General features: G+C 64.4%; 1 protein-coding gene across 3 annotated transcripts in view; it reads left to right on the forward strand.

Moving 5' to 3' along the window:
* The first annotated feature begins 243 nt into the window (after positions 1 to 243).
* Positions 244 to 26,652, forward strand: part of RAB26 (RAB26, member RAS oncogene family) — a 36,427-nt gene continuing 10,018 nt past the window's right edge. Inside the window, exons 1-3 of one of the 3 annotated variants that reach the window (XM_075436856.1) lie at positions 244 to 461; positions 2,863 to 2,973; positions 26,398 to 26,439. In XM_075436856.1, coding sequence (XP_075292971.1) covers positions 252 to 461; positions 2,863 to 2,973; positions 26,398 to 26,439 — 363 coding nt within the window. In that variant the 5' untranslated portion in view covers positions 244 to 251. Of the gene's footprint in view, positions 462 to 1,119; positions 1,170 to 2,704; positions 2,773 to 2,862; positions 2,974 to 26,397; positions 26,440 to 26,652 lie in introns of those variants that run through there. The other 2 variants (XM_075436857.1, XM_075436858.1) reach the window with 2 other exon arrangements.

The raw sequence follows: 26,652 nt of genomic DNA on the forward strand, positions 1-26,652 counted from the left end.
TCCGGGGGGTCTACCCCCCCCCACCGTGGGCACCTGTGAGGTGTCACCCTCTGCACCCCCCCCCCCACAAACCCCCACCCCCCCCGCACCGGTGCGTGCGCACGTGCCCCCGGTTACCGGGGGCGGAGCGGCCCCGCCCCCGCGGCGCTGCCATTGGCGGAGGGGCGGGGTCGGGGGGGGTCGGTACAGCCCGTAACCCCCCCCCCATCCCCGTTACCCCCCCCCCCCTCCGGTTTCCCTCCCGGCCCGGTATGTCGCGGAAGAAAGCGGCTCGCAGCAAGGGCGGCGGCTCCGCGCCCACCGCCGCGCTGCCCCCCCCCTCCCGGGGCTCCGGCCGTGCCCCCCCCGCTGCCCCCCTCGTTCCCCGGGGCTCCGCTCCCGAGCTACCCCGCAACGACGGGGCTGCGGCGGGGCGGCCCTCGCTGAGCAGCAGCGGCGAGTTCTACGATCTGGCTTTCAAGGTGCGGGGTCGGATGCGGGAATGGGGGGGGGGGGGGTCCGTTGGGTTGCGGGGGTCGGGTGCTGAGGCCACCGGAGAAGTTCCCGGGGACCGGGTGGGCATCCCTCCCTCCGAAACCCAGCATCCCGACGCTGGGGGTGACGCGGGAGCTCGGTTGGGGGGTCTCCGGCGGCGGGGACCGCCGCCGGAGACCCCCCAACCGAGCTCCCGCGTCACCCCCAGCGTAACTTGGTCAAGTGGTGCCAAACCTTCCATCTCCGATGAGTTCTTGTCACCTCCCGGTTCCTCTCTAACGACGTAAAAAATTGCGGTTCCGGAGCCGGGTGACAATATTCCACCGGGCGCGTGGAATCCGCCGCCGTCGCGGTTGTCTCCGGCTTGAGCTTACGGTCGGACCTCGAGGTCCTTCCCGACCTCGGATGGATTCTTTGCAGGGTTTTGGATGGTTCCTTCTCGCCCGCTTCGGCTTCTGGCGAGCGAGTCGCACGGATCGAACCGATTTGCATCCCTCCTCCCTCCTCTTCTTCCATCACGCGAGCGCGGCTCGGAGTGGTTTTGGCCGAGGCTGCGGCTTTGGGTCTTTGTAACCCATCTAGGGGGGGATTTAAGCTTGGAGGAGATGATGTTCGCCGTGGCAAGTGGGACCTCGGCGCGGTGTCGGCGAGCTCGGCGCCGTGGCCGGCGCGTCGGTGCGATCAGGTCCGCGGAGGTGAGGGGGGTTCGAGAAGGGACGCCGGGCGCTTTGGGAGGCGGTGGGTCCTGGCGCAGCGGCAGGAGCGGTTCGACAGCCTCCCTAAAATGGAGCCACCTCCGTCTGGGTGCTGGTCCTCGGCGCCTTGAGCTCGCATCTCGCTGCCCGGGCTGGGGCTTGCCCCCGCGGCACGGCGATGCGCCCAGCGAGGGCTCGGGTGAGCCCAATCGCGCCCGGTAGCCAAAGCCTCTGAGCGCTCTGTGAGCCAGCGGCAGAGAGAAATCACTTCATATTCAGTAAAAACCTCCTTTATTAAACTTTCTCTTCGCCTTCCCCCTCTGCTGAGGCTCCCGAGCTCGGCCGGAGGCAATGCCCACACGCGTGTCCCCGGCGCGGGGCCGGATCGTGGGCGCCGAGCGCTTGGCGTGAGCCCGGCCGCGGGTGCTGCCGCGTGCGCCGGCTGAGGCTTCAGCGGCGAAGCCGGCTGCGAAGGTCGCCCCGCTCTAGAGCAGAGGTCTGGAAAGTTTCAGAAAAAATCAATACTACTGCTTTGTACTAAAAATGCCTTTTTTTTCCCCCCCCTTCACTTGGCTTTGCACGGGTAAACCCGTGGGCTCGCTGGGTCCCCTAACCCTGTGGTGCCGGAGCTCGGTGCGTGGCGCGGGGCTGCGCGCCGTGGGCGATGGAGCACCGTGGCCGGACCCCAGCCGCCCGCTCCCCTCCGCAGCCGTGCCCCCCTGCCCCAGCACAAGTGACCGGCACCGCGCGGGGGGCCGAGCTGCAGAGCGGTGGTGGCAGCGTCTGGCTCCCGCCCGGGTTCGCCGTGACCCGGCGCGGTGCCGCCCGGCAGCCATTTGCGTTCGGTCACGGGCCGCTGGCTGGCGGAAGGCCGGTGGCAGCGCTTTCGGGAGAGAGGACACCCCGCCACGTCGGCGTGAAGCCCTGCGAACCGGCGCGGGTGCAGGAGCCGCGAACGCAGCTCGGCTGCGTGGTCCGGGGTGTCTCGGAGCGGGGTCAGCGGCCCCCGGGGTGCTGGGGGGCTCGGAGGGGTTGTGGCTTGAGTAGAGGCTTCGGGGAGCTGGGTTTGGGAGCAGCTTCAGCCCTGCTGTGTGGCAGGGTGGGTGCCTGCCCCGTCTGCACCCCAGGATGCTGCCGGGTGGGGAAACTGAGGCAGATGGGATGGGAGCTGCTCCCTCGGCACCCGCTGAGGACTGGGAGGGTAGCCGAGGCTCTGCGGGTCCCACTGGAGGAGTTTGCTCGCAACGGGCAGAGAGCACCCCTGGAGATGGTGCTCGTGGTCGGGGCCCCCCCTGAAGCATCCCCGTGGGCAGCCGTGCCCCCTCCCAGAAAGCCCCACGCAGGGTGCGGGCGCACCGGGGGCAGCGGGGTCCTGCAGCCGTCGGGTCGCATCCTGCCTCGGCAGCACCCCTCGGTTTTTGAGGGGTGTCTGTGCCCCTGTGGGGCTGGGGAAGGTGTCTCGAGTCCGGCCCGTGCTCAGCAACACGCATGGTGCAGGGTGGGGGATAATCCCGCTGCGGGTCCCCCCCCTTCTCGCCCCCACCCTCACCTGGGTCCGAGGACGTCGCTCCTGGACGTGCTTTTCTCCTCTCAAGGATGTGGGGTCTGCTGCTGGGATGGGGGTTCTGGGGTGGAGACGGCTGCGGTGGGGTGTTCTCCCCAGTGTCTAACCCCCCCCCCCCCTCCCGTGCAGGTGATGCTGGTGGGCGACTCGGGGGTCGGCAAAACCTGCCTGCTGGTGCGGTTCAAGGACGGCGCTTTCCTCGCCGGCAGCTTCATTTCCACCGTTGGAATCGACTTCAGGGTAAGTGCCCGGGGGTGCTCCGGCCCCGGCCGGGCTCCTCGGCCGCTGGCGCAGGCTCTGCCAGGTGAGTGGTGGCTTCTGGCAAAACATCGCTCCGAGGGCTTGGACCTCATCCTCCCGACCCTCAGCTCCAGCCGGGGCCCCTCGGGGCCGAGCGACTCCGATGGCAGCGCAGCAGCCTCTTGGTGACCGCTTTGCACGCGGACGGGGAGCGCGTGCTCGGCTCCGGGTCCCGGGGGTCATCCCTGTGAGGAGGACTCGGGCCGGTGACGGGTGCTGCCGCGGCCGCGGTGCCTCCGCTGAGCGTTTGGCACGGAAGCAGCAGCCGGCAGCATGCCTGGCGTGGGTCGGTGGCCCATCTGAAGATGAGGAAGAACTTCTTCCCTCTGAGGGTGACGGAGCCCTGGCCCAGGCTGCCCAGGGAGGCTGTGGAGTCTCCTTCTCTGGAGATATTCCAGCCCCGCCTGGCCGCGGTGCTGTGCCCCCTGCTCTGGGTGACCCTGCTTGGGCAGGGGGTTGGACTGGGGGACCCACAATGGTCCCTTCCAACCCCTAATATTCTGTGATTCTGTGATTCTGTGAGGGTCGGCTGCTCCCCGCTCCTCCCCAGCTCCCCACTGTCTGCTTCCCCCAAACCACGAGCTCGCCGACCCCCGAGATGTCTGACCGGTGCCACGGGCTCCCAGGCAGGCTCAGCCCTCAGCACCGGGGACGTGCCCCGTGGCCGCGCTCTCCTCACCCCGCTGTTGGGGCATCGTCGTCTCGCTGTGCGGTGGCTTTCTGCTCGATTTTGGCACCATGGTGGGGATGGGTGGGTGCGGCGAGGAGCTGGCGGTGATGCCACACACCAGCGTCGCACCCTCCCGACCCCAGTTCCCAGCGGGGTCTCGGGTCTCCCTGGTCCTTGGAGGGTTTCTGGGTGGCGGGTGTCACTCGTCCCCGGCTGTTTCTCCAGGCTGTGAGTAAGAGCTTGCTGGTGGGGTGACGAGTGGAGGAGCGGAGGGACGCTCGGAAAGCCGTCGGGCACAAAGCGATGTTCCTGCCTGCAGACAGGCTGCCAGCGCGGGGCGACGCCGCGGCTCGGTGAGCTTGGTCAGCTGGAGCCCGTAGTTTTACCCGGAGGTGACCACACGGCGTTTCGGGTGTTCTTCAGAGGAAAAGCGCTTTGTTTCCGATGGCAACGATTGATACCCAGGGCGGCCGTGAGGTCCCTGTGCCTCATTGATTCGAGCGCTGAAACGGCCGCCACCGGGCAGCGATCGAATCGGGGTTCGTTCACTCCTGGAGCAGAGCTGCGGGGGCCCCGCTGGTTTGAAGCGGGCAGAGCAGACAGCGGGGAAGGTCACGTGGATGCCCTAAAACTCGTTATTGCCATCTTCATCAGGCACTCCTCGTCTGGGGGGGGGGACATGGGAATAGATTTTTGGCCGTACACCTCCGTTTCCAGGAGGATAATCCTGTGACTGTGGGCGTCACGACGCGGACGAAGCTCCGGGCTGGCACCGCTGGAGGCTTCCGCTGCGAGAGCGCGCGTGGGTTTTAATTTGCGTGGATGTGACAAGAGAAGTGTCCCATCGCAGCGCCTTTTCTCGGCCGTCCCAGTGCTCGGCGTCGGGTTTTCTGGCGCGGTGGCCGCGGCCGCGGTCGGCGAGGGTTGGGGAAGGCGGGCGCTGGGGTTTTGCTGCGTTCGCTGCGTTGAGCAAGCGCAGGGCGTTACTTCGGCGCGTGGGGACCGCGGGGAGGGGCTGGGAGCCGGGGGACAGGCTGGGGACATCGTGGGGACGGGGCTGCCCGGCTCCTGCTGTTGTTTTCGGGATTGCCTCCGCTCCTCGTGGCGCCGGCTGGGGTCTGCGAAGCGCCCGGGGTGGGATGGAGCCGCGTCGGGGGGCAGCCCCCACGCCCACCCAGCCGCTCGCCGCCTCTCCCAGTCCCTCCACTGGTCCCAGTGGGCTCCAGGACGAGCCGCTTGTTTCCGAGGGTGTCAAACCAGTGGATGCACGCACAGCTACGGCTGATGGGCTGTGTAGGCCTGGGCGAATGCAAATTAATAGAAATCTGTTTAAAATTAATCTGGCGTTACAATTCCTAATGGCCCCCTAGGTTTTTTCCCTCCTGCTGTTTTATGTTAGGGCGAACCTCTCGCGTGGTGTTTGTGTATCATCCGCTCTGAAACAAAGAAGGATGCTGATCTAAATATATTTGGAAAATAAACCGCTCACGCTAGGGAAATAAAGATGATCATCGCATGAAAAAATGCAGCAGGATGGCACCTGTTAGGGTCTGGCTTTGGGGAGGCCGAGTCCTCCGGCTCTCCTGCCTTTGAAAATGGGGTTTGGGGGGGGCATCTTTAGCCCCTCGAGCACACCAGTGCTCCCAGTTCAGCCGGGGCAGTGCTGGTGCGTCCAGGGTGCCGAGCGGAGGGTTTGGCTGGGGGTGCGCTGCTGGGGTGAGCCCCCCACCCTCTCCATGGGCACCCCTAAGGCGAGACAGAGCCCCGGGGCGAGGGTCCTGCTCCCGGCGGGGGCTTCGGCTGAGCGGGGGGGCTCGCTCAGAGCGGCAGAAGCCTCTCGCCGAGTCGCTGTGCTGCTTCCCACGGAGGGGAAAGCTTCCCGGGGGGCAAACCCTGCGCTGCCTCCGGGGTCTCCGTCGCAAGCGTCGCCTTCGGGGTTTCCAGCCGTCGCCTTCGGGGTTTCCAGCCGTCGCCTTCGGGGTTTCCAGCCGTCGCCTTCGGGGTTTCCAGCCGTCGCCTTCGGGGTTTCCAGCCATCGCTAGATAACGAGAGGCTTAATTATTCCCTCCCGTGAGCCATGGCACGAGGTCTTCCTCCTCCTCTTCCCTGGGGCTGGGGGGTCTCGGCAGATCCCTCTGCTTGGTGGGGGGTAGTGGTGGGGCCGGGTCTCTCCCTGCGGAGCCCGGGAGGTTGGAAGTGAGCTCGGAGATGCTGGTGGCCGGCCGGGGCGGGCAGGGTGGTTCTCTGGGCAGGGCGTGCGAGCTTCTCCAACGCCCTACGCTGGGAGCTTCGGGCAGAAGGGTTTCCTGGAAAAGAGCAGGTTTGTCGCCCGGGGTGCGAATCCCATTTTTCTTGGTGTTGCTGGAGGAGCTGCCTTGTGCTGTAATTCTGGGAAGGCAGCAGAAAGCTCCGCAGAAACCAAAGCTGTGCAGCCAAGGGTGCTTCTGTCGCGTTGTAACAGCTACCGAACGGGAGGAACACCTTGAGAGCCAGGGAGCCCAAGGGCCGCGTGAGCCCGACGACAGCTGGGGAGAGCAGCTCTGCGGAGAGGGACCTGGGTGTCCTGGGGGACAACAGGGTGACCATGAGCCAGCAGTGTGCCCTGGGTGCCAAGAAGGCCAATGGGATCCTGGGGTGCATGAGGAGGAGTGTGGGCAGCAGGGCGAGGGAGGTTCTCCTCCCCCTCTGCTCTGCCCTGGGGAGGCCCCATCTGCAGTGCTGGGTCCAGTGCTGGGCTCCCCAGTTCAAGAAAGATGAGGAGCTACTGGAGAGAGTCCAGCGGAGGGCTACGAGGATGAGGAGGGGACTGGAGCATCTCCCCTACGAGGAGAGGCTGAGGGAGCTGGGCTTGTTCAGCCTGGAGAAGAGAAGGCTGAGAGGGGACCTTAGAAATGCCTCTAAATATCTGCAGGGTGGGGGTCAGGAGGACGGGGCCAGACTCTGTTCAGTGGTGCCCAGCGACAGGACAAGGGGCAACGGGCACAAACTGAAGCAGAGGAAGCTCCAGCTGAACCCGAGGAAGAACTTCTTCCCTCTGAGGGTGACGGAGCCCTGGCCCAGGCTGCCCAGGGAGGCTGTGGAGTCTCCTCTGGAGATATTCCAGCCCCGCCTGGCCGCGGTGCTGTGCAGCCTGCTCTGGGTGACCCTGCTTGGGCAGGGGGCTGGGCTGGGGGACCCACAGAGGTCCCTGCCAACTCCTGCCATGCTGGGATCCTGGGATTTTGAGGGGCTGCCCCGGCGCTGGCTGCCCCACTGGTGCTCGCAGCCCCGCGCTCCGTCCCCAGCGTTGCAGGGTCGGGCGAGTGAAGGGTTTTGTACTAATTGGACCTGAAAGGAGAAGAACATAAAAGAAAAAAAAAAAAAAAGAAAGATGAGCCTTTCCTCCCTGGGAAGAGGTGCTAATGAGTTTCTGTGCGTTAGCAGGGAGATGGTTTCTGCGCTAAGCAGTGGTTTCTGGCCCGCGTGTTCCCCGGGGTGCGCGGCTGCCCCGAGGAGAGGGAGCGAGCAGCGTCCTCCCGGCACCCAGCGCGCGTAGGGGCTGCGGGAGGAGGAGGAGGGACCCGGCCCCGCAGCTTTGGGCTTCCCGAGCAGGCAGTGGGCGCAGGGAATATTTCCCCTGGAGGCTCTGGCCTCCACCAGTTTGCACCAGTGTGCCCAGGAGGGGTTCTGCTGGTTGTGGCCGCGCTCTCTGCTCCAGCCTTGGCCGTGCCGCCGTTAATCTGCCCGCTGGGACGGCTGCTGCGCCCTTAAATAAAAGCTGCCACTTGTGACCCTGATCTCTGAGGACTCTGGATTAGAGCCCTGTGCTGGGGGGGTGGAATCCGTGGTATATAATATGCTTTTTTGCATAAGAGATTTGTGGCATCTCTGTTTATTTTTTGTAGTGTGTGAGTGTGTGCACCTTCCGTCGGCAAAACGGCAGCTGCCGGCTGCTGCGGCCTCCCTCGGCGAGCTCCGCTTGGCCGGAGAGCTGGGCGGCTGCGTCCCGGCCACGCAGGGTGTGCGGACTGGCACTGGGCACGGTCTGGAGTCGGTGGGTCTGGGCGCCCAGGGAGGGAGGTGTGGGTGCCCTGAGCGCTGTGGGTCCCCAGCCGGCGCCCGCATCCCTGCCATTGAGGTGATGCTCCCGGTGCCCGCATCCCTGCCCTCGGGGTGATGCTCTCAGCACCCACATCCCTGCCCTCAGGGCGATGCTCCTAGCACCCACATCCCTGCCCTCGGGGTGATGCTCCTGGTGCCCGCATCCCTGCCCTCGGGGTGATGCTCCTAGCACCCACATCCCTGCCCTCGGGGTGATGCTCCTGGTGCCTGCATCCCTGCCCTCAGGGCGATGCTCCCAGTGCCTGCATCCCTGCCCTCAGGGCAATGCTCTCAGCACCCACATCCCTGCCCTTGGGGCGATGCTATCAGCACCCACATCCCTGCCCTCGGGGTGATGCTCTCAGCACCCTCATCCTGCCCTTGGGGTGATGCTATCAGCACCCACATCCCTGCCCTTGGGGTGATGCTCCAGCGCAGCCTCCGCCGTGGTGCCTCCCTTGGAAGGGTTGGAGCAACCTGGAGCCGTCTGAAAGCCAAGGGCTGGCTTTTGTCTCGGCGGTTGGCGCGGAGCGTTGGCAGGGCTCGTTCTCTGATGGATCAGCCTGGAAAAAGTGGGAGGGGATCTGCTCAGGCCAGAAGAAAGAAACGGAAATAAATTAATTCCAGCATGTCTTTCTATACACAATGAGCCCTGGACGTTGGCGGGAAGGGGCTCTGGGTGTCGAGCGGCGTGCTCAGCCTCAGCTGATGGCACGCGTTGCCCTGCGGCGTGGCGACGGGTGCGGGGTCGGGCAGGGGGCTGCCGCAGGCGGCCGGGTGGGTTCAGGTTGGTCCCGACGCTGTGAGCTGGAGCAGCGGAGGGGACAGCCCCAGCTCCGCACCCCTGCAGCCGCGGTGGCCGTCCCCTGGGAGAGGCACCTCGGGGCTGCCCGGGTCGCCTGGGCCGTTGCCGCTCCGTGGGGCGACGCCGATGCCGCCGCTCCGGCCGGGTGGGAGCCGTGCGTGGGTGCTGGCATGGCGGGGGGTGGCTGCGAGCCTGCCTGGGGTGCACGTTTCCAGCAGCTCTTTGTCTGCCATCGGCTCGCTCTGCGTCTCCTCTTGCCGTATGAATTTTAATCGAAGGCAGTAGCTGATTCCGTACGCTTGCATTTCTCGCCGCGGGGAAAGCTGGGCTGAATTTGCCCGGAGGAGCTTCCCTGTGATGCTTTGCACCCCGTCTGCCTGGTTTTGGGGGGCAGATGAGATCCTGGGCGAGGAGCGGGTGCCGTGAGGAGCAGGCGCTGCCCGAATCCGGCGGCGGGCGAGGCAGGACCTGGAGAGCTCGCGCGGTCGGGCTGGAACACGCCGGGATTTTATCGATCGGTGTCGAGTCTGACGCTCGGGACGACGGCTTCCCCGCGGGTGCTGCTGGGTGCTGCTCCCCGCTCCCAGGACGGGCTCTCCGGGCAGTAAATAGCCATTTTTCCCGAGAAACCGAGCCCTGCTTTGCTTTCAGCGGCTGCTCTCCTCCCTGGCAGGGGGACACAGCTCTGCAGGCGGCGAAGCCCGTCGTCTGCACGCAGGGGCTCAGTTGCCAAGAGATGCTGCGAGCAGCGCCCGCTTCCTCGCAGCTGCTGGTATTTTATTCATGTTTCTTTGGCTCTTGCATTTGAAAAATAATAACCCTCCTCGATGCGCCCCGGTCCCGCCAGTAAGCCGCAAACGCCCCAGTGCTGGTGGTAATCCCAGGGGACAGCGGGCTCGATTCCTGCCTTGGGGAAAGGCAAAAAGAAATAAGGTGAATGTCTTCAAAGTGGATAAGTGCTCGAGCAGCTCTTTAAATGAGCAGCTGCAGCGGCATCAAGGCGCAGAGGGTGGGTTCAGAAAGATCTCCACCAGTTTGCAGGCTGGTGTGAAGGTGCCTGCCCCGCTCTCGGCACGCCGGCGGCTCTGCCACCCCCGCAGCGCCTGGGAAATACCGCCCGGAGCAGGCTGGCTGTTCCATCTGGGTGTGAAATTTTGCCTGCTGAGCCGGATGCGGCGAGGGCGCGGGGGACGGGGGGTGTCGGGGGAGATGCTGCTGTCTCCCCGGCTCCTGCGGCCTCGCTGCTGCAGGGCGGCTGCCTGGCACGTGCCCGCAGCCGGCGTCCCCAGGTCTGTCCTGGGCTGGGGTGGTCGGAGCAGAAGGTGGAATTAGCTCGGGCGGAGGGCGGGAGGTCTCGGCTGCTTGGGAGCTGCAGAGCCAGGGCACAGGCACGGCAAAAATACACTCGGGAGCTGCTGGTGGAAGGAGGGAGGTTGTAAAGCTGTTGCTCACTGTGCTCTGCCTCTGCGTCCTCCTCGTTAGAGCTGTGTGGGAGCTCGAAGCCCCGTTAGGGGATGGGGACCGACGTGGCCGAAGATGCAGTTCCTGCACAGCCGCAGCCTGGTGCAAAGCCCCGTGGAAGGCGTGAGCTGGGTCGCTCCCGGGCCTGTAGGGTCTGACCAGAATGGTTTAACTTCTTAATCCTTTAATGGCTTTTCCAGGCAAGTTGCCTGGTTGGGAAGCAGGACCTGGGCACGAGCGGTGTCGCTCCAGTGTCCCCTCCCTGAGCCGCGGGCACCCACCAGCACCACTGGAAAGAGTCTGGCCCCGTCCTCCTGACCCCCACCCTGCAGATATTTAGAGGCATTTCTAAGGTCCCCTCTCAGCCTTCTCTTCTCCAGGCTCAACAAGCCCAGCTCCCTCAGCCTCTCCTCATAGGAGAGATGCTCCAGTCCCCTCCTCATCCTCATAGCCCTCCGCTGGACTCTCTCCAGTAGCTCCTCATCTTTCTGGAACTGGGGAGCCCAGCACTGGACCCAGCACTGCAGATGGGGCCTCCCCAGGGCAGAGCAGAGGGGAAGGAGACCCTCCCTCACCCTGCTGCCCACGCTCCTCTGGATGCACCCCATGACATCCCAGGAGGAGCTCGGTGCTGGAGGAAGGCTGTGGGCACACGGCCGCGGTGCGGCTGCACCTCTCTGGGTGCTGGCCCTGGGGTGGGGGACCGAGGGGCTCTGGTCCAGGCTGGAGCATCCGCTGCCCCGGTGCAGAGCCAGGCGTGGTGCTGGGTCCGCTCGTGGTGCTGGGGTCTGTGCGGGGGTGTGCGACAGCCGATAAAACATTTAAAGGGGCCTGGAGTAAGTCTAAATGGTTTGAATATTTAATGGCATACGTTTGGCTTCGTTTCACTTTCATCTTTTATTCGTGATGAAATATTGAACTCGGCTGCGCAGAAATGGGGTTTTCTTGGAAAGCAGAGGGAGGGGGCTGGGTCGGGGGTCTCCGTCCGAGAGCGATGGAGCTGCCCCCCCGCTCCCCGGCGAGGGGTCCCCGGCGCAGCGGGGTAACCCCTGCAGCTCTGTCGAACGGGCACACGGCATTTTTAATCCTGCCTAAGCACCGAGCCCGCACGTTGAAGGATTACAGGAGCTCTCGAAAGCAACAGCAAATATTTCATCTTGATGCCTGCATCAGGAAAAATACTTCTCCCCCATCATAACTGATAGGTGTTGGGAGCTCGTGCTCCTTCAGCTTTGAAGGGTGATGGCTGCTGCCCTGGCTCAGGGTGAGGAGCAGCCCACCGGGGCTCGGGGCTCCCGGCGATGCGGCGGGGCTTCAGCCCGGGGCCGGTGTTGGCGTGGCAGACGCAGCGGGTCTGCGGGCAGCGCTGCCCGCCAGCGGGAGAGCTCGTCTTCGAGGGGTCGTGAGCTGGGCTTGTTCAGCCTGGAGAAGAGAAGGCTGAGAGGGGACCTTAGAAATGTCTCTAAATATCTGCAGGGTGGGGGTCAGGAGGACGGGGCCAGACTCTTTCCAGTGGTGCCCAGCGACAGGACAAGGGGCAACGGGCACAAACTGGAGCAGAGGAAGCTCCAGCTGAACCCGAGGAAGAACTTCTTCCCTCTGAGGGTGACGGAGCCCTGGCCCAGGCTGCCCAGGGAGGCTGTGGAGTCTCCTTCTCTGGAGATATTCAAGACCCGCCTGGCCGCGGTGCTGTGCCCCCTGCTCTGGGTGACCCTGCTTGGGCAGGGGGCTGGGCTGGGTGACCCCCAGAGGTCCCTGCCAACCCCTGCCATGCTGGGATTCTGGGATTCTGTGAGGCCAGCAGCACGTCTCTGAGACTGCAGCTGGTCCTGCTGCGAGCATCCGGGCAGGCTCGGCTTCATTTGGTGAGGTTTTTTTTTTTATATTTAATTTATTGAAAGGAGGGGAGTGGCAGGGAGCCGTGCCCGGCTGCAGCCGAACCTGCCCGAGTCGGACGTGGTGAAGGTGCTCTCCTCCTCCCCGTCAAGCCCGGAGCACGGGGGTGATGGAGGCTTTGGCTTTTCCAGCTTTGCTTGCGCAGGCGTCGCCACAGCAACCGCCCCCCCTCCCCCCCGCAGCGTGTCGGGGCGTTAACGCGCGGCGTTTTGGGGCGTTCTGGCCATTCTTGGCGAGCACCGCGGGGCGACGTGTGCTGGGGGTCCTGCCCCAGCGCCAGTGCTGCTGCTCCTCGTTACCAGTAACGATGCCGAACCAGCCCCAGCTCCGGACCCTGTTCCCACTGGGGGGTTCTGCAGGTGTCGGCTGCTCTCAACCTCAAAACAACCCCCTTAATGATTCCTTTTTTTTTTTCCCCTCCAAAGCCAAGCAGGGGAGGCTGCTGGAGGTGTCCAGGGAGCCCAGCACACCCGGGGAGCGCAGACCCCGCGGGCTGGGAGCTTGCCCCTCCGCTTGGCCGGCGATGCGGCATTTGGTCCAGATTGCCGGGGTTTGCTTCGATGGCGGCCGGTCCCCACCAGAGCCTCCGTCCCTCGCTGCTTCCCCTCAGCTGGTGACGGAGAAAAACACAACTGCGGGGCTGGGTGAATAATTCAGCCCGGCCTTGCTGCTGGGGGGTCCGCAGCGAATCACAGAATCCCAGCATGGCAGGGGTTGGCAGGGCCCTCTGTGGGTCACCCAGCCCAACCCCCTGCCCAAGCAGGGTCACCCAGAGCAGGCTGCACAGCACCGCGGCCAGGCGGGGCTGGAATATCTCCAGAGAAGGAGACTCCACAGCCTCCCTGGGCAGCCTGGGCCAGGGCTCCGGCACCCTCAGAGGGAAGAAGTTCTTCCTCAGGTTCAGCTGGAGCTTCCTCTGCTTCAGTTTGTGCCCGTTGCCCCTTGTCCTGTCGCTGGGCACCACTGGAAAGAGTCTGGCCCCGTCCTCCTGACCCCCACCCTGCAGATATTTAGAGGCATTTCTAAGGTCCCCTCTCAGCCTTCTCTTCTCCAGGCTGAACAAGCCCAGCTCCCTCAGCCTCTCCTCGTAGGGGAGATGCTCCAGTCCCCTCCTCATCCTCGTAGCCCTGCGCTGGTCTCTGTCCGGGGACCTCCTCGTCGGAGACGGCTCCTCGCGGCGTCAGCATCCGTCTTGCAGCAGGGATGCGGTGCCCCGGGCGGCGCGGGGTCGGTCCAGCCCCTTCCCGGGGTTTGCGGGGAGCTCTTCCCGCTCCCGCGCAGCCAGATGGCCGGGATTTAATTTCTTGCGGGTTATTTTTTGTCCCCCGGTGTTGAGCACGCTTGGCTCTGGGGAGCTGCGGGGAAGCAGCCGTTTCTCCGGGGTGGTGGCAGCGGGGGGACGGCATCGTGTCCCCGGCGTGGCCCTCCCACCCCACCAGCTGCGCAGCCCCCGCGGGCTCCCCGCTTTCGGCATCGCCCCGTGCTCCGCGCCAGAAACGCCGAGGGATTGTTGCTACTCCCGGCGTCAATTTTTAGAGCGCGGCGCGGGTTTTGGCAGCGGCGCCGGCCAGCCCACGCAGCCCCGAGTGGTGCCAGCCTCGCGGAGGGACTGGCAGCTCTGCCGGGCTGGTGGGGACGTGGCTGGCCGGGGTGAGCCCGCGTGCCGTGCCGTGCCGGGCAGAGCAACGGGGCAGAGCTTTGGCTGAGGGAGCTGGGCTTGTTCAGCCTGGAGAAGAGAAGGCTGAGAGGGGACCTTAGAAATGCCTCTAAATATCTGCAGGGGGGGGGTCAGGACGACGGGGCCAGACTCTTTCCAGTGGTGCCCAGTGACAGGACAAGGGGCAACGGGCACAAACTGGAGCAGAGGAAGCTCCAGCTGAACCCGAGGAAGAACTTCTTCCCTCTGAGGGTGATGGAGCCCTGGCCCAGGCTGCCCAGGGAGGCTGTGGAGTCTCCTTCTCTGGAGATATTCCAGCCCCGCCTGGACAAGGTCCTGTGCAGCCTGCTCTGGGTGACCCTGCGTGGGCAGGGGGTTGGGCTGGGGGACCCACAGAGGGCCCTGCCGACCCCTGCCATGCTGGGATTCTGTGATTCTGTGATGTGGGCCGTGCACAAAAATCGACGAGCGGTGCCAGCCGGCGCTGCGGTGCTGGCAGAGCTCCGAGAGCCACGGCGAGCCGAGCTGGGGCAGCCGGGTCTCGCTGCGACGGGGCTGCGCGTCATCGTGCCCCCGCGCATCGGCGTGAGTCGCGGCTTGGCGAGGTGGCTCCGGGCAGCTCCACGGAGCTCAAACCCAGCTTTCTTAAACACATCGGCGTGCTGCGCTTACGAATGTGCATGAATTAATGTGAGAAGTGCTTGACAATGCCTAAAATAGCTTTGTTCCCCAGCGAGCGTTGAGGCGCGGCAGATGTGGTTTTTTCCCCTCCTGAATAATGCACACGTGAGGCCGATTTGCTCCCGGCAGCTCGGCGGCTGGCGGTCCCGCGGGGTCTGGCATCGCCGGCGCGTTGCCGAGGGGAGAGCAGTGGGGAGAGGCTGATTCTGCAAGGGTTCAGCCCCACAGCGCGGTGCAGAGGTGGAAATCCTCTCCCCGGGACCCAGCCGGAGTTCCTGGCCGCGGTTGGGCTTGCCAAGGGTCGTCCCTGGTGCCACAAAAAAATTCAGGGCAACGGCGTGGGGGTTTTGGCTCAGTTTTTGTTTGCGGGTGCTGCAGGGTCAGCGCGTCCGTCGGCGGTGGTGAGCCTGCGGTGACGGTCACTGGGTGCTCATCTCTGGAGATCTGCGTCCGATGTTGGCTGGGGAGCAGGAGTTCAGCCCGAGCTGTGCTTGCAGCGCGGCTTTAAGGTTGCTCCGGGTTTTTTAGTCTACAGGTGGACCTTTGTTTTGGTGATGGGTGCCGGTTCTCACAAAGAATCACAGAATCCCAGGATCCCAGCATGGCAGGGGTTGGCAGGGACCTCTGGGGGTCACCCAGCCCAGCCCCCTGCCCAAGCAGGGTCACCCAGAGCAGGCTGCACAGCACCATGTCCAGGCGGGGCTGGAATATCTCCAGAGAAGGAGACTCCACAGCCTCCCTGGGCAGCCTGGGCCAGGGCTCCGTCACCCTCAGAGGGAAGAAGTTCTTCCTCGGGTTCAGCTGGAGCTTCCTCTGCTCCAGTTTGTGCCCGTTGCCCCTTGTCCTGTCGCTGGGCACCACTGGGAAGAGTCTGGCCCCGTCCTCCTGACCCCCACCCTGCAGATATTTAGAGGCATTTCTAAGGTCCCCTCTCAGCCTTCTCTTCTCCAGGCTGAACAAGCCCAGCTCCCTCAGCCTCTCCTTGTAGCAGAGATGCTCCAGTCCCCTCCTCATCCTCGTAGCCCTGCGCTGGGCTCTCTCCAGTAGCTCCTCATCTTTCTTGAACTGGGGAGCCCAGCACTGGACCCAGCACTGCAGATGGGGCCTCCCCAGGGCAGAGCAGAGGGGGAGGAGACCCTCCCTCGCCCTGCTGCCCACACTCCTCCTCATGCACCCCAGAAATGCCAGTGGCCAGGCAAGGCTGCGGTGGCATTGCCACCCACAGCAAAGCAGAGCTACTGTGGTCAGCGTGGAGGGGGCGAAACCTCGGGAAACCTCACCTGGCCTTAGGAAAGCGACCACAGAGCTGAGGAGGGGTCCTGCGCTGCGGGGAGGGGGCTGGGGCTCGCCGTGCTTCAGCCCCCGCTGCCACCAAGGCAACAGGATGGGGCATCCGTGGGCGCCGAGACCCGACACGTGCTGTTCCCAGGGTCTCACCGGGCTCGTCGGGACGGCAGAAAATGTCACGATAGCTGTTCAGTCGCTCCCTGCTCCCGGGATGCTCTGCAGGGTTCCGCCGGGCTGGGGTCTGCCGCGGAGCGGGAGCGCGGCTGTGGGGGCTGTGCCTTGGCGGCGGGTGAAGGATGCACGCGCTTGTGCCGGCGTGGTGCAAAGCTGCAGGTTCATCTGACCGCTCCTGGGGGATTTTTGGTGGTGTTTTAGGGGTCAGAAGTGCTGTTTGTTAATGCTGTTTGCAGCGTCGTCTGCAGAAGGTGCTCTGTGGCTGCCGGGTGCTGCTGGGATGTTTGCTGCTGGATGTTCAGACCTGAGATTTTTTTTAATTGAATTACAAATTCTTCTCTGAAGCTTTGGGGGAGCTGCCATCCCTGTAGACGCCAGCCCCCCCAGATGAAGAAGCCCGGCCGGCGTCTGGCTGCGGCGGCAGGTACAGCCGGTCGCACATCCACGCTGTGCAGCCCCCGAGACCCCGGAGCCTTTCGCAGCAGCATCTTCCTCCGGGCACAGTGACCCCGCTGCCCGCAGGGAAGCTCTGGTTTGTAGCCAGGATGGTGCTGGGGGCAGGTGAGGCTGCCCGGAACCCTGGTCTTGTGGGTCCAAAGCCAAATTATAATACTCTTCAGACTGGGATGGGCCAAATGGAAAATGTTTGGACCAAGCGTAGCAGCAGGAAAAATTAATTTTTCCTAATTTGCCTGCTGTGCCCGAGGGCTGCTCGCAGCCCCCTCGGGGCTCATCCTGCCGGGCTGGGGTCCCCTCGCTGGTGTTTCCCGGTGGTTTTCCCCTCGGTGAGCCCCACCGCTGCCAGGCTGCGCTGGGGCAAACCCGGTAACCTCCCCCTGAGCTGGGACAGGTCTTGTGCTGGAAATGAGACGGCTGCTGCGGGGCTGAAGCGTGGTTCCCGGGACCTTGCGCCCGGGTGCAGCTGGGCTGAGTCCAGATCGCGGGGTCTCTGGGGTGTCCCCGCAGGGATCGTCCTGGGAGGCCGTGGAGGACGGAGCGTGTGGGGCCGGGGCGCACAGCCCGGGGCTGGCTGCCATCACCAGGGCTTGGGCAAGGGTGGGCATCGGGTGCAAGGCCATGAGGCCAGCTGCGACGCCCACCAGCTGCTGCGATGGGAGCACTGGGTGCAGCAGTGCTGCTGACACAGGGCTTCTTTGGCATAAAAACTGATGCAAGGCTTAATCTCCCCCCCCAGCAGAGTAAACAGTTCCCCCCATAACAGTAATTGATGACCCATTTTTCATTCTGGCGGCATCGACAGCCGCCGTGTTTGCTGTAAAGGAGAAATGATATGGCAATAAACGCTCTGTAGAGATTCCTGTTCTGCTCTGCAGCGCGGCGTGTCCTCGATGAAGAAAATGAAGATAAATACGTGGAGCGCCACGTTACTTCATCTCAGTGTTGGCACGGATCTGCGTGAGCCATCTCTGCCCCTTTTGTTTCCAAGGCTGCCTGGTTTAGAAGTAAGCACGGATATTTTTAAAAATATCTCTTCTATTACAAAGTAGGAAAAAAAAAAAAAGAGACGGAAGGGGTGAGTAATGCAGCCCAGAGTGGCGGGGGAGCTGCCGCAGACCGTGCCCGGGTGGGGAGGAGGGATGCGGCCGTGGGCTCCGTCCGCTCCCAGGACACAGTTCTGGGCTCCCCAGTTCAAGAAGGATGAAGAGCTACTGGAGAGAGTCCAGCGGAGGGCTACAAGGATGGTGAGGGGACTGGAGCATCTCCCCTACGAGGAGAGGTTGAGGGAACTGGGCTTGTTCAGCCTGAAGAAGAGAAGGCTGAGAGGGGACCTTAGAAATGCCTACAAATATCTGCAGGGTGGGGGTCAGGAGGATGGGGCCAAGCTCTTTTCAGTGGTGCCCAGTGACAGGACAAGGGGCAATGGGCACAAACTGAGGCACAGGAAGTTCCGTCTGAACATGAGGAGGAACTTCTTCCCTCTGAGGGTGACGGAGCCCTGGCCCAGGCTGCCCAGGGAGGTTGTGGAGTCTCCTTCTCTGGAGATATTCAAGACCCGCCTGGACAAGATCCTGTGCAGCCTGCTGTGGGTGACCCTGCTTGGGCAGGGGGGTTGGACTGGGTGACCCACAGAGGTCCCTTCCAACCCCTACTATTCTGTGATTCTGTGATTCTGTGACCCGGCCGCGTGCTGGGAGCTGCCGGGCTGGGCTGCAGCCTTCCCGCTGACTTTGGCTTTTTGGTGGCTCTGGGCTCTGTGGTGGCTGTAGCAGATCCTATCCTGTGGATGTTTAAGGGTGGAAACCCCAGTTTCCCCCGCTGCCCGCGGGGCTGGGGCGCAGGCTCGCTCCGACGTGGCGGGGATGGCGGAAGGCGTCGCACGGCCACGTCTCCCGCCTGCTGGGAGAGCCTGAGCAGCCCCGTCGGGCTTCAAAGCGTCGGTGGCCTGAGCCCTGTCTGCCTGCGCCTCATCCCAGGAGCCGTCCTCTTGCCGGTGGCCTTGCTGGTCGGGTGCAGCAGCCGGGAAGGCGAGGGCAGGCGTCACCGACCCGGTGCTGCTCCACCGGTGCCGGGTGGCTGCGGGACACGGCTGCTGCAGGCGGTGCTGAGAAGCAGAGCGTGGCTTTATTTTAAAATACGTGATCTTAACCAGATCCTCTTACCCCTAATCTGTCCCTAAGACAGGATTCTCTGCTTCTTGCCAGAAAAACCTTTTATGTGCAGACTGATGTGAACAGAAGACGATAAGTCACTAATTCTTCAGTGTGTCTGCTCTAACAGGAGCCTTGACTCTTGTCTGCTGCAGGGCTGGCGGCCAGGGAGACGTTAATTGTGCTTTAACGTAGCGTACACGGCTCCTGACCGAGACTGGGGCTGCAGACATCCCCGGGGCGTTCGCCGGGGGCTGCAGGGTGCGGGGAAGGGGCTCTGCAGGGCTCGCAGGGGGTCCGTGCCCGCCTGCAGACCACGGCTTGGGGTCACTGCTGTACGGCAGGGCTGGCATCTTCTCCGTCTTGGGAGCGGGCTGTGCCCCGGCGAGGGAGGTTCTCCTCCCCCTCTGCTCTGCCCTGGGGAGGCCCCATCTGCAGTGCTGGGTCCAGTGCTGGGCTCCCCAGTTCCAGAAAGATGAGGAGCTACTGGAGAGAGTCCAGCGCAGGGCTACGAGGATGAGGAGGGGACTGGAGCATCTCTCCTACGAGGAGAGGCTGAGGGAGCTGGGCTTGTTCAGCCTGGAGAAGAGAAGGCTGAGAGGGGACCTTCGAAATGCCTCTAAATATCTGCAGGGTGGGTGTCAGGAGGACGGGGCCAGACTCTTTCCAGTGGTGCCCAGCGACAGGACAAGGGGCAACGAGCACAAACTGAAGCAGAGGAAGCTCCAGCTGAACCCGAGGAAGAACTTCTTCCCTCTGAGGGTGACGGAGCCCTGGCCCAGGCTGCCCAGAGAGGTTGTGAAGTCTCCTTCTCTGGAGATATTCAAAGCCCACCTAGATGAGGTCCTGTGCAGCCTGCTGTGGGTGACCCTGCTTGGGCAGGGGGTTGGGCTGGGTGACCCACAGAGGGCCCTGCCAACCCCCACCATGCTGGGATTCTGTGACCTGGGGGTCAGGGGACGCGGTGGGGTGACCCCTCGAGGGATGCGGGTGGAGGGGACGCAGGGCCGGCTCCAGCAGCGGAGCGGAGCAGAAGCGCTGTCTGCTGCGAGGTGCCGTGTTGATCTGCTCTTGGCGGGTTCTGCCGTGGAACTGAGCAGCGAGCGTTGTCGTTCCTGAAAGGATCTTGGCACCGGGGATGGGCGGCTGGCTCTGGAGCGTCTCTGCTGCAGGCAGGAGTGTGCAAGGCCGGGGAGGGGGGGGAAACCAAGGCAGAAGTTTCTATTTTCAGCTGCAGAGTGTGAATGCACCGTGCTGCCGAGGAAATTAGTCACCTGCCCTGGAAGGTGAACGGCCGGGTTTTCTCTCGGGCAGAAGATTGACGGGACGAGGCGCAGGGAACCGTGGTGGGGGTCTCCCCCGGGACGCGTGCCGGGGCGGCTGGGGCCCATCGCCGGTGATGGCAGGGCTGAGGAGGAGGAGGAGGATCATCGGAGATGTTTCCCAGTGCCTGGGCCACCCTCCAGCGGGACTCAGCGCGGCTGGAGCGGGACCATGCCCGGCCACGCCACGGCACAGCCCGGCGTCCGGTCCCTGCCCCACTGTCCCTGTCCCCAGCCGCTTCCCGCAGGCGTCGGGCTCTTCCCTCCCCTCTCTCGCGGGGAACGCGCTTCTGACACGTTTCTTGTCCCAAAGCCGGGGCTGGCTGGCTGCGTTCTCCGTCGCGGTGCTGTGCCGGACGCGCTGGCCGCGTGCCGTGGAGGGACACCGGTGCTGCCCCGGGCACCGGTGATGGGCAGAGCAGCCCCGCGTGGCGTGCTTGGACAGCTTGAGGGCTGTCGAGACGGGAGCTCGGCGCTGCTCTGCCGTCTGATAAGTCACTGCTCGCCCTGGCTGTGAAACTGGAATGTTTGTTCCTGGTTACCGGTCACCTCGGTGAGCAGAGCTTGGTTTCGGAAGTGCGGATCCTCGCGGAATATCAGCCTCCCGCTCTCTCCCCCTTCGTCACCACCAGCAGAAATTGTGGGAGGTTTTAAACCCAGCTGCTGCTGGGGCAGTTGCACCAGCAAAAGCCCCGGACGGTGTTTTCCTCCAGGCCGGGTCCGCTGCGCCAGCCTCGGGCAGAGCCGCGCTCGGGGTCCCCGGTGGCATCGGGCTGGACCCCGCGGGCAGAGCCGCCGCGGCCGCGCTCGCCGTGCCCTGCCAGGGCCGCGCACGGGCTGTCAGTGATGCGGAGCTGGAGGGTTGGGGAAGCTCCAGCTCCTCACCCGGAGCCTGCTCGGGTGGTCTGGACCCCGAGCCAGACCCCGCTGCCATGTCCCAGTGATACCCGGGTTGGGCACCCCCAGTTTGTGTTGGCCAGTTTGGCTTTTTGGGTGGTTTTTTTCTCATTTTCTCAAATGAAAATGAAATTTTCTCATTTTCAGTCTCCAGAATCACCCAGTTTGGCTGCTTTAATTTTAAGGGGCCAAGGTTTTGGAGAGCTGCTTGTAGAGAGGGGGCAAAGGGGGGGCTGCTCTTGGAGCCGTGGCCGAGGGCCGGGCTGTCCCTGGAGCCGCTGCTGCGGCTGCAGAAGGTGCTGAGCCGCCAGCACCAGCTCGCTGGCAGCGGCACACGCGCCTGTGGGAAAACTTGGGGGTTTTAATGAGCAAATTTAATGCAGTGTCCTGCTGTTTTGGGCAGATTCCCATATCGATCCTTACTCTATTTTTACAGCCACTTTTGGAGGTGGTTATTTGTCTGTGGCATCCCAGCTCCTCCCGTGCACGGGAGCGTCTGTGCTTGGCTTTGCCGAGCGGGAATTTGGCTCTGGGTCCTGCCTTGGCACGGGGCGGGGGTCCCCCAGCACCCCCTCAGCCAGCTCCCCCCTGCCGTGCTGCTGTTTTCCTCCTGGCTTCCTGGAAACAGAGGATGCCCCGATCTCTCGCCCGCTCCCCGGACCTGGTGCCGCAGCCCTGCTGGGGCTTGCTGGGTGGCTGCGCTGTCAGTCCTGCGCCCACGGCAGAGCCGATCCTGCCGCTAATTACCGCAGCCGGTGCCCCCGCCGCCGTCGCTGGGGTTTGGTGTGTACCCACGAACGCCGTTCTCTCCCCTCGCTGCAGGACCCCGGCGGGGGCTGCCGCCGAAGCGCGCTATAATGACATTTGGGGATTTTTATTTTTCGTTTCCGTCATAACGGTGGAGATGGGGGTGGCTGGGGGCCAGACCCTGCCAGCTCCGGGGACGAGCCCACCGCAGCAGAGGCACTGGCACAGCTGGGATGGGGATGGGTGCCCTCGGTCCCTGCCAGGACCCCGCAGCCCCTGGGTTTCTCTCCTCTCCCCCTCTCCGGGCAACAGCCCTGGTGCTTTGGGGAGGAGGGAGGCACAAGCTGGGCACACCGGGGTCCCTCAGCCAGGGCATGCTTGGGTGGGTGGGTGGGTGGGTGCTCCTGGGCCCCTCAGCCGGTCCCCAAACGCTGCCCATCCCCTCTGCCGGGACGCGCTGTGCCTCACAGTGCCCGCCCGTGCCGGGGCATGCTTGGGTGGGTGGGTGGGTGGGTGCTCCTGGGCCCCTCAGCCGGTCCCCAAACGCTGCCCATCCCCTCTGCCGGGACGCGCTGTGCCTCACAGTGCCCACCCGTGCCGGGGCATGCTTGGGTGGGTGGGTGTCAGTGGGTGCTCCTGGGCAGCATCGCTTGAGGCAGCACCCGTCAGAGGCACCGGGGAGCCAGGGCGAGGGGCTCCCCTGGCTGGAGCCCGGCTGGTGTCAGCGAGCAGCTTGCTGTTTGTCACATTCGCCGTGAGCTGCGTTAATCCACGTAGCTGATTTAATTTTTCGGGCTGTAATTAATGAGCCAATGCGTGGAGAAGCGGGCGAGCGGCCGGGTTGTCGTGCGGATGCTGACCCTGGGTTACGCTGCAGCCCCCGCCGGCGTGGGCTCGGTGCCCGCAGACGGGCTGGGATGTCCCGGTCACTCCCGCTGTGGTTCACCGGCACCGTGGGGACCCCGGGGAGCGGCGTTACCCAAACCGCAGCGGATCCAAGAGCAGCGCAGGGCGCGCCTTGGCATGGCTGGGAGCATCGTCCGTCGTGGGGTGCGCGTTTCGGGGAGCAGCGGGGCTTCACCCGGCCACGGGCTCTGTTTTCCTCCCTCCTCCGCCTCCGAATGGCCGCTCTCACGCGGTCGCCGGGGTGGGATCGTGCTGGGGCTGTCGGTGTGCTGCTAACGCTGCTCTTAATTGAGGACCATCTGCACTTGGTAATTTAATTTTTCCTGCATCTGCACGGTTCTGACTGTATTTATCCGATGTCCTGAGGATTATTTAGCTTAGGAGCGTCACGTTCCTCCCACAAAGGCACTCCAGGCATTCCACTGCAGCCCCCGCTAGAAAGCATTTTAATAATATTGTCAATGCCCCGGGAAAAAGGACGCATAAAAACTGAAATTGCGAAGGGCGACAGCGGAGCTGCGCTGCGGGCTCGGCTCTCCTGCCCGCTCTCGCGTGGCGGGTGGGCTGCTGCGAGGGTTCCCGTTATTGCGTGGAGCTGCGGGAGACCGAGCACAAACCCCGAGCGACACCGCCCCTGCCACCGCCACCGGGCCTGGCCGCGCGTTTCGTGTGCCGGGGCGTTGGCACACGTCGCTTTATGTCTTTGGGTGCTCATGAAGCCATTAAACCCCTCAGCTGTGCCTTTGAGGGGCTGCGAGCGGGGAATTGAGCTGCTTGGAAAATAATAATAATAATTGGAAGCTGGGAAGTCTGTTAGCTGTGGGGTGGGGGGAGCTTGGGCATCTGGTTGACGCGGCACCGGCGGGAGCCGTTGCGTTGCTGGCAGCAGCCCCTGCCTTTGCCCACCCCGCTCCTCCCACCTTCTGCCGGGCTGCTTCGCCCGCGCCTGGCAGCCGCCGGGTGTGCGGGCAGGGCTGCGGGCAGGGCTGCGGGCAGGGCTGCGGGCAGGGGCCGCTGCTCCGGGCAGCCCTGGCTGCGTCTCCTGCCTGCGGGAGCATCTCTGCAAGCGCTCGCCCTGGGAACGCTGCTCCGTCCACACCCAAACCCCCGGGAATCCAGATTTTTTCCCCAGCCTGGTCCAGCAGCACCTGGGTCCACGCGCAGACTTTAATTAGATTTAAGCATTCCCCCCCCCCCCCTAAAATGTAGGTCAGTCGTAATTAGTGTGAATCCTGCTGCTGCCAGCTTTGCTTTTAATTAAGCTCCTGCAGTGGAGGTCGAGGCATGGGGTGATGCACCAGAGCCTCAGCTTTCTCGGCGGCTCGGCAGATGCTCAGTGGTCTCTCTGGCTCGGGCTGGGGCCCTGTTGTCCCTCCCTCCCGCTCGCCATGGCCGGTCACTGCGGAGCATGGCCACTCTGGGGCCGTGGCTGCATCCCCAGGCATGGCCGCCCCACGGGGCACACTCTCCTCCGAGCTGGAGGTGCTGGTGGAGCCATGGGGCTGTTTTTAACGCGAAGCTCCCGGTGTCCTCGTCCCTTGTCACCATCCATCACACCGAGCGTCCTCAACCCTTGCTAGGGCTGCTGGCGCCTGTGCCGAGATCCGGAGCTCCAGGGCCAACGGGGACGTGCAGAGTGTTTTTCTTCCTCTGCAGCTCCTGGCATGATGTCCCTGGCACGGTCCCTGGCAGGTGGCACCGGCAGCTGGTTGTCACTGGCTGGGGACGGCGTCTGGATGAGCATCGCGCTGGTGCAGAGCCCGGGGCTGCCGGCCCCTGCGCCTTGCGGGGTGTCCCGGTGCCTCGGGCGCAGCACCAGCAGCACCCGGGGTTTTGGTGGGCGAGTTGAGCTCAGGACTTGGATCTTCAGCAGAAGGTAGATCTGCCCTGTCCCACCCGGGACACGGTTCCCTGTCCCCTGGGCTGACGGCGAAGGCGCAGCTCCCCTGCTCGCGTTGCCTCAGCGCCGTTGGCCGTGGCGCGTGCTTCCACCCCGGGGACGGCTCGCCTGGCGCGCGAGGGGCCGGGGACCACCTTGTGGCAGCAGGGACCCTCCGTGTTTAGCGCTTTGAGCCTTGAGCAGCCCTGGCTTCGCGGCCTGGGGAAAGCCTTGGCTTTGTGCCCGGGGCACGGCGAGCTGGGGCCGAGCCCCCGGGCAGCCCCCCGAGCCCCCGGGCAGCCACAGAATCACAGAATCACCGAATGGTAGGGGTTGGAAGGGACCCCTGTGGGTCACCCAGCCCAGCCCCCTGCCCAAGCAGGGTCACCCAGAGCAGGCTGCACAGGACCTTGTCCAGGCAGGGCTGGAATATCTCCAGAGAAGGAGGCTCCACAGCCTCCCTGGGCAGCCTGGGCCAGGGCTCCGTCACCCTCAGAGGGAAGAAGTTCTTCCTCGGGTTCAGCTGGAGCTTCCTCTGCTTCAGTTTGTGCCCGTTGCCCCTTGTCCTGTCGCTGGGCACCACTGGAAAGAGTCTGGCCCCATCCTCCTGACCCCCACCCTGCAGATATTTAGAGGCATTTATTAGGTCCCCTCTCAGCCTTCTCTTCTCCAGGCTGAACAAGCCCAGCTCCCTCAGCCTCTCCTCGTAGGGGAGATGTTCCAGTCCCCTCATCATCCTCGTAGCCCTGTGCTGGACTCTCTCCAGTAGCTCCTCATCTTTCTTGAACTGGGGAGCCCAGAACTGGACACAGCACTGCAGATGGGGCCTCCCCAGGGCAGTGTAGAGGGGGAGGAGAACCTCCCTTGTCCTGCTGGCCACACTCTTCTTGATGCACCCCAGGATCCCATTGGCTTTCTTGGCAGCCAGGGCACGCTGCTGGCTCATGGTTAACCTGTCGTCCACCAGGACACCCAGGTCCCTCTCCGCAGAGCTGCACTCCAGCAGGTCCGTCCCAAGCCTGTACTGGTGCATGAGGTTGTTCCTCCCCAGGTGCAGGACCCTGCATTTGCCTTTGTTGAACCTCATCAGGTTCCTCTCTGCCCAGCTTTCCAGCCTGTCCAGGTCACGCTGAATGGCAGCACAGCCTGCCGGTGTATCTACCACACCTCCCAGTTTGGTGTCATCAGCAAACTTGCTGAGGGTACCTTCTAACGCAGCCCGCTGCCTATTTTTACCGCTCCCGGAGGGTGAATCACTCCGCTCCCTCATCTCAGCTGCTGCCTTTGAAGGTATTTATAGACCCCCCGCGCCCGCTTTAGCAGCCGGGGTAAATTCAGCGCGCTGGCTCGCCCCTGCCCTCTGCCCCGCGCCCGTTGCCTCTCCGCTGGGCGAGCGTGGATGTGCCGGAGCCGAGATGCTCCCTCTGCCCTCGTTAAAGACGTCGATACGGCGACGAAGAGCCCCATGGGCGCTGCCCTGGCACCCCACGCCTGCTCCGGAGAAAGGGGGTTCGGATCGGCCGTTACCGTCCCACCGGAGCGCGGTTCCCTGGCAGGGCTCCCACTGATTACCGTGCTAATTGCTGTGGGTCGAGCAGGCAGATTAATCTCTTCGCTGCTCCTTCCCCTGGGACGGTTGGATCGTTAGGGTTGGGTTTGATTAAAGCTTGGAGAGCCCGGTGCGGCGTGCGGGGCTGGCGGTGGCTGCGGGACGTGGCGGGGATCCGTGCCCTGCCCCGGCTGGCACGGCCGCCCGGAGCGGCAGCGGTGGGCTCCCCGCGGCCCCACGCTGCCGGCTGGCGGGTCAGGCTGTGGGGCAAACCCCACTCCTCCTCCTTCCCACCTTCCCTGCGAAAAACACGCAAAGCAGGAGAGAAACCAAACCTGAGAGAGAAACCAGTGCTCACTGGGAGAGAAATGGGTACAAACAGCAGGAAAAGGGGTATTTTGAAGTGACGAACTGAGCGTGGAGCAGCTGGCTGCGTCTTTTGAAGGCCGTTAAGGTGGGATGCTGGTGGTCGTTAATTTATTGCCGGAGGTCTGCCAGCCCGAGCCGCGCTCCGCACGCCGTCAGCCTCGCGCACGCGAGGATTGAGGTGCCCAACCAGCCGTCGCCCGCAGCGGAGGATCTGCCGGCAGGGCCACGGCGTGGACGGCTCCGATGCCGCTGGGACCACCGCCTGCAGCGAGGAGCAGAGATCAGCCCGGGTGGGGGGCCGGGGGCCGTGTGCCTCCCCGGGGTCCCGCAGCCGCGCTCGCCCCTCACCGCCCTCTCTCTGCTCTTCTCTTTCAGAACAAGGTGCTGACGGTGGACGGGGTGAAGGTGAAGCTGCAGGTAGGTCCCCGTGGCCCCGGTAGCCACTGGCTCCATCCCCCCGGGTGCTGGGGCTGGGCAAAGCCCCTCGGCAGAGGAGCACCCCGGGAGCAGGTCCCCCATCTCCATCCTCTGCCGTCACGTCTCCCGCGCTGGCGCAGCCATCTGAGCCCTTCTGACTGCTGTGTCCCCTCGGTGGGACCCTGCCCGAGGCCAGGGGGCTGCTGTGTCCCC

This window comes from Opisthocomus hoazin, chromosome 15 (assembly GCF_030867145.1).
Source record: "Opisthocomus hoazin isolate bOpiHoa1 chromosome 15, bOpiHoa1.hap1, whole genome shotgun sequence".
In the NCBI taxonomy this organism is placed as follows: Eukaryota; Metazoa; Chordata; class Aves; order Opisthocomiformes; family Opisthocomidae; genus Opisthocomus; species Opisthocomus hoazin.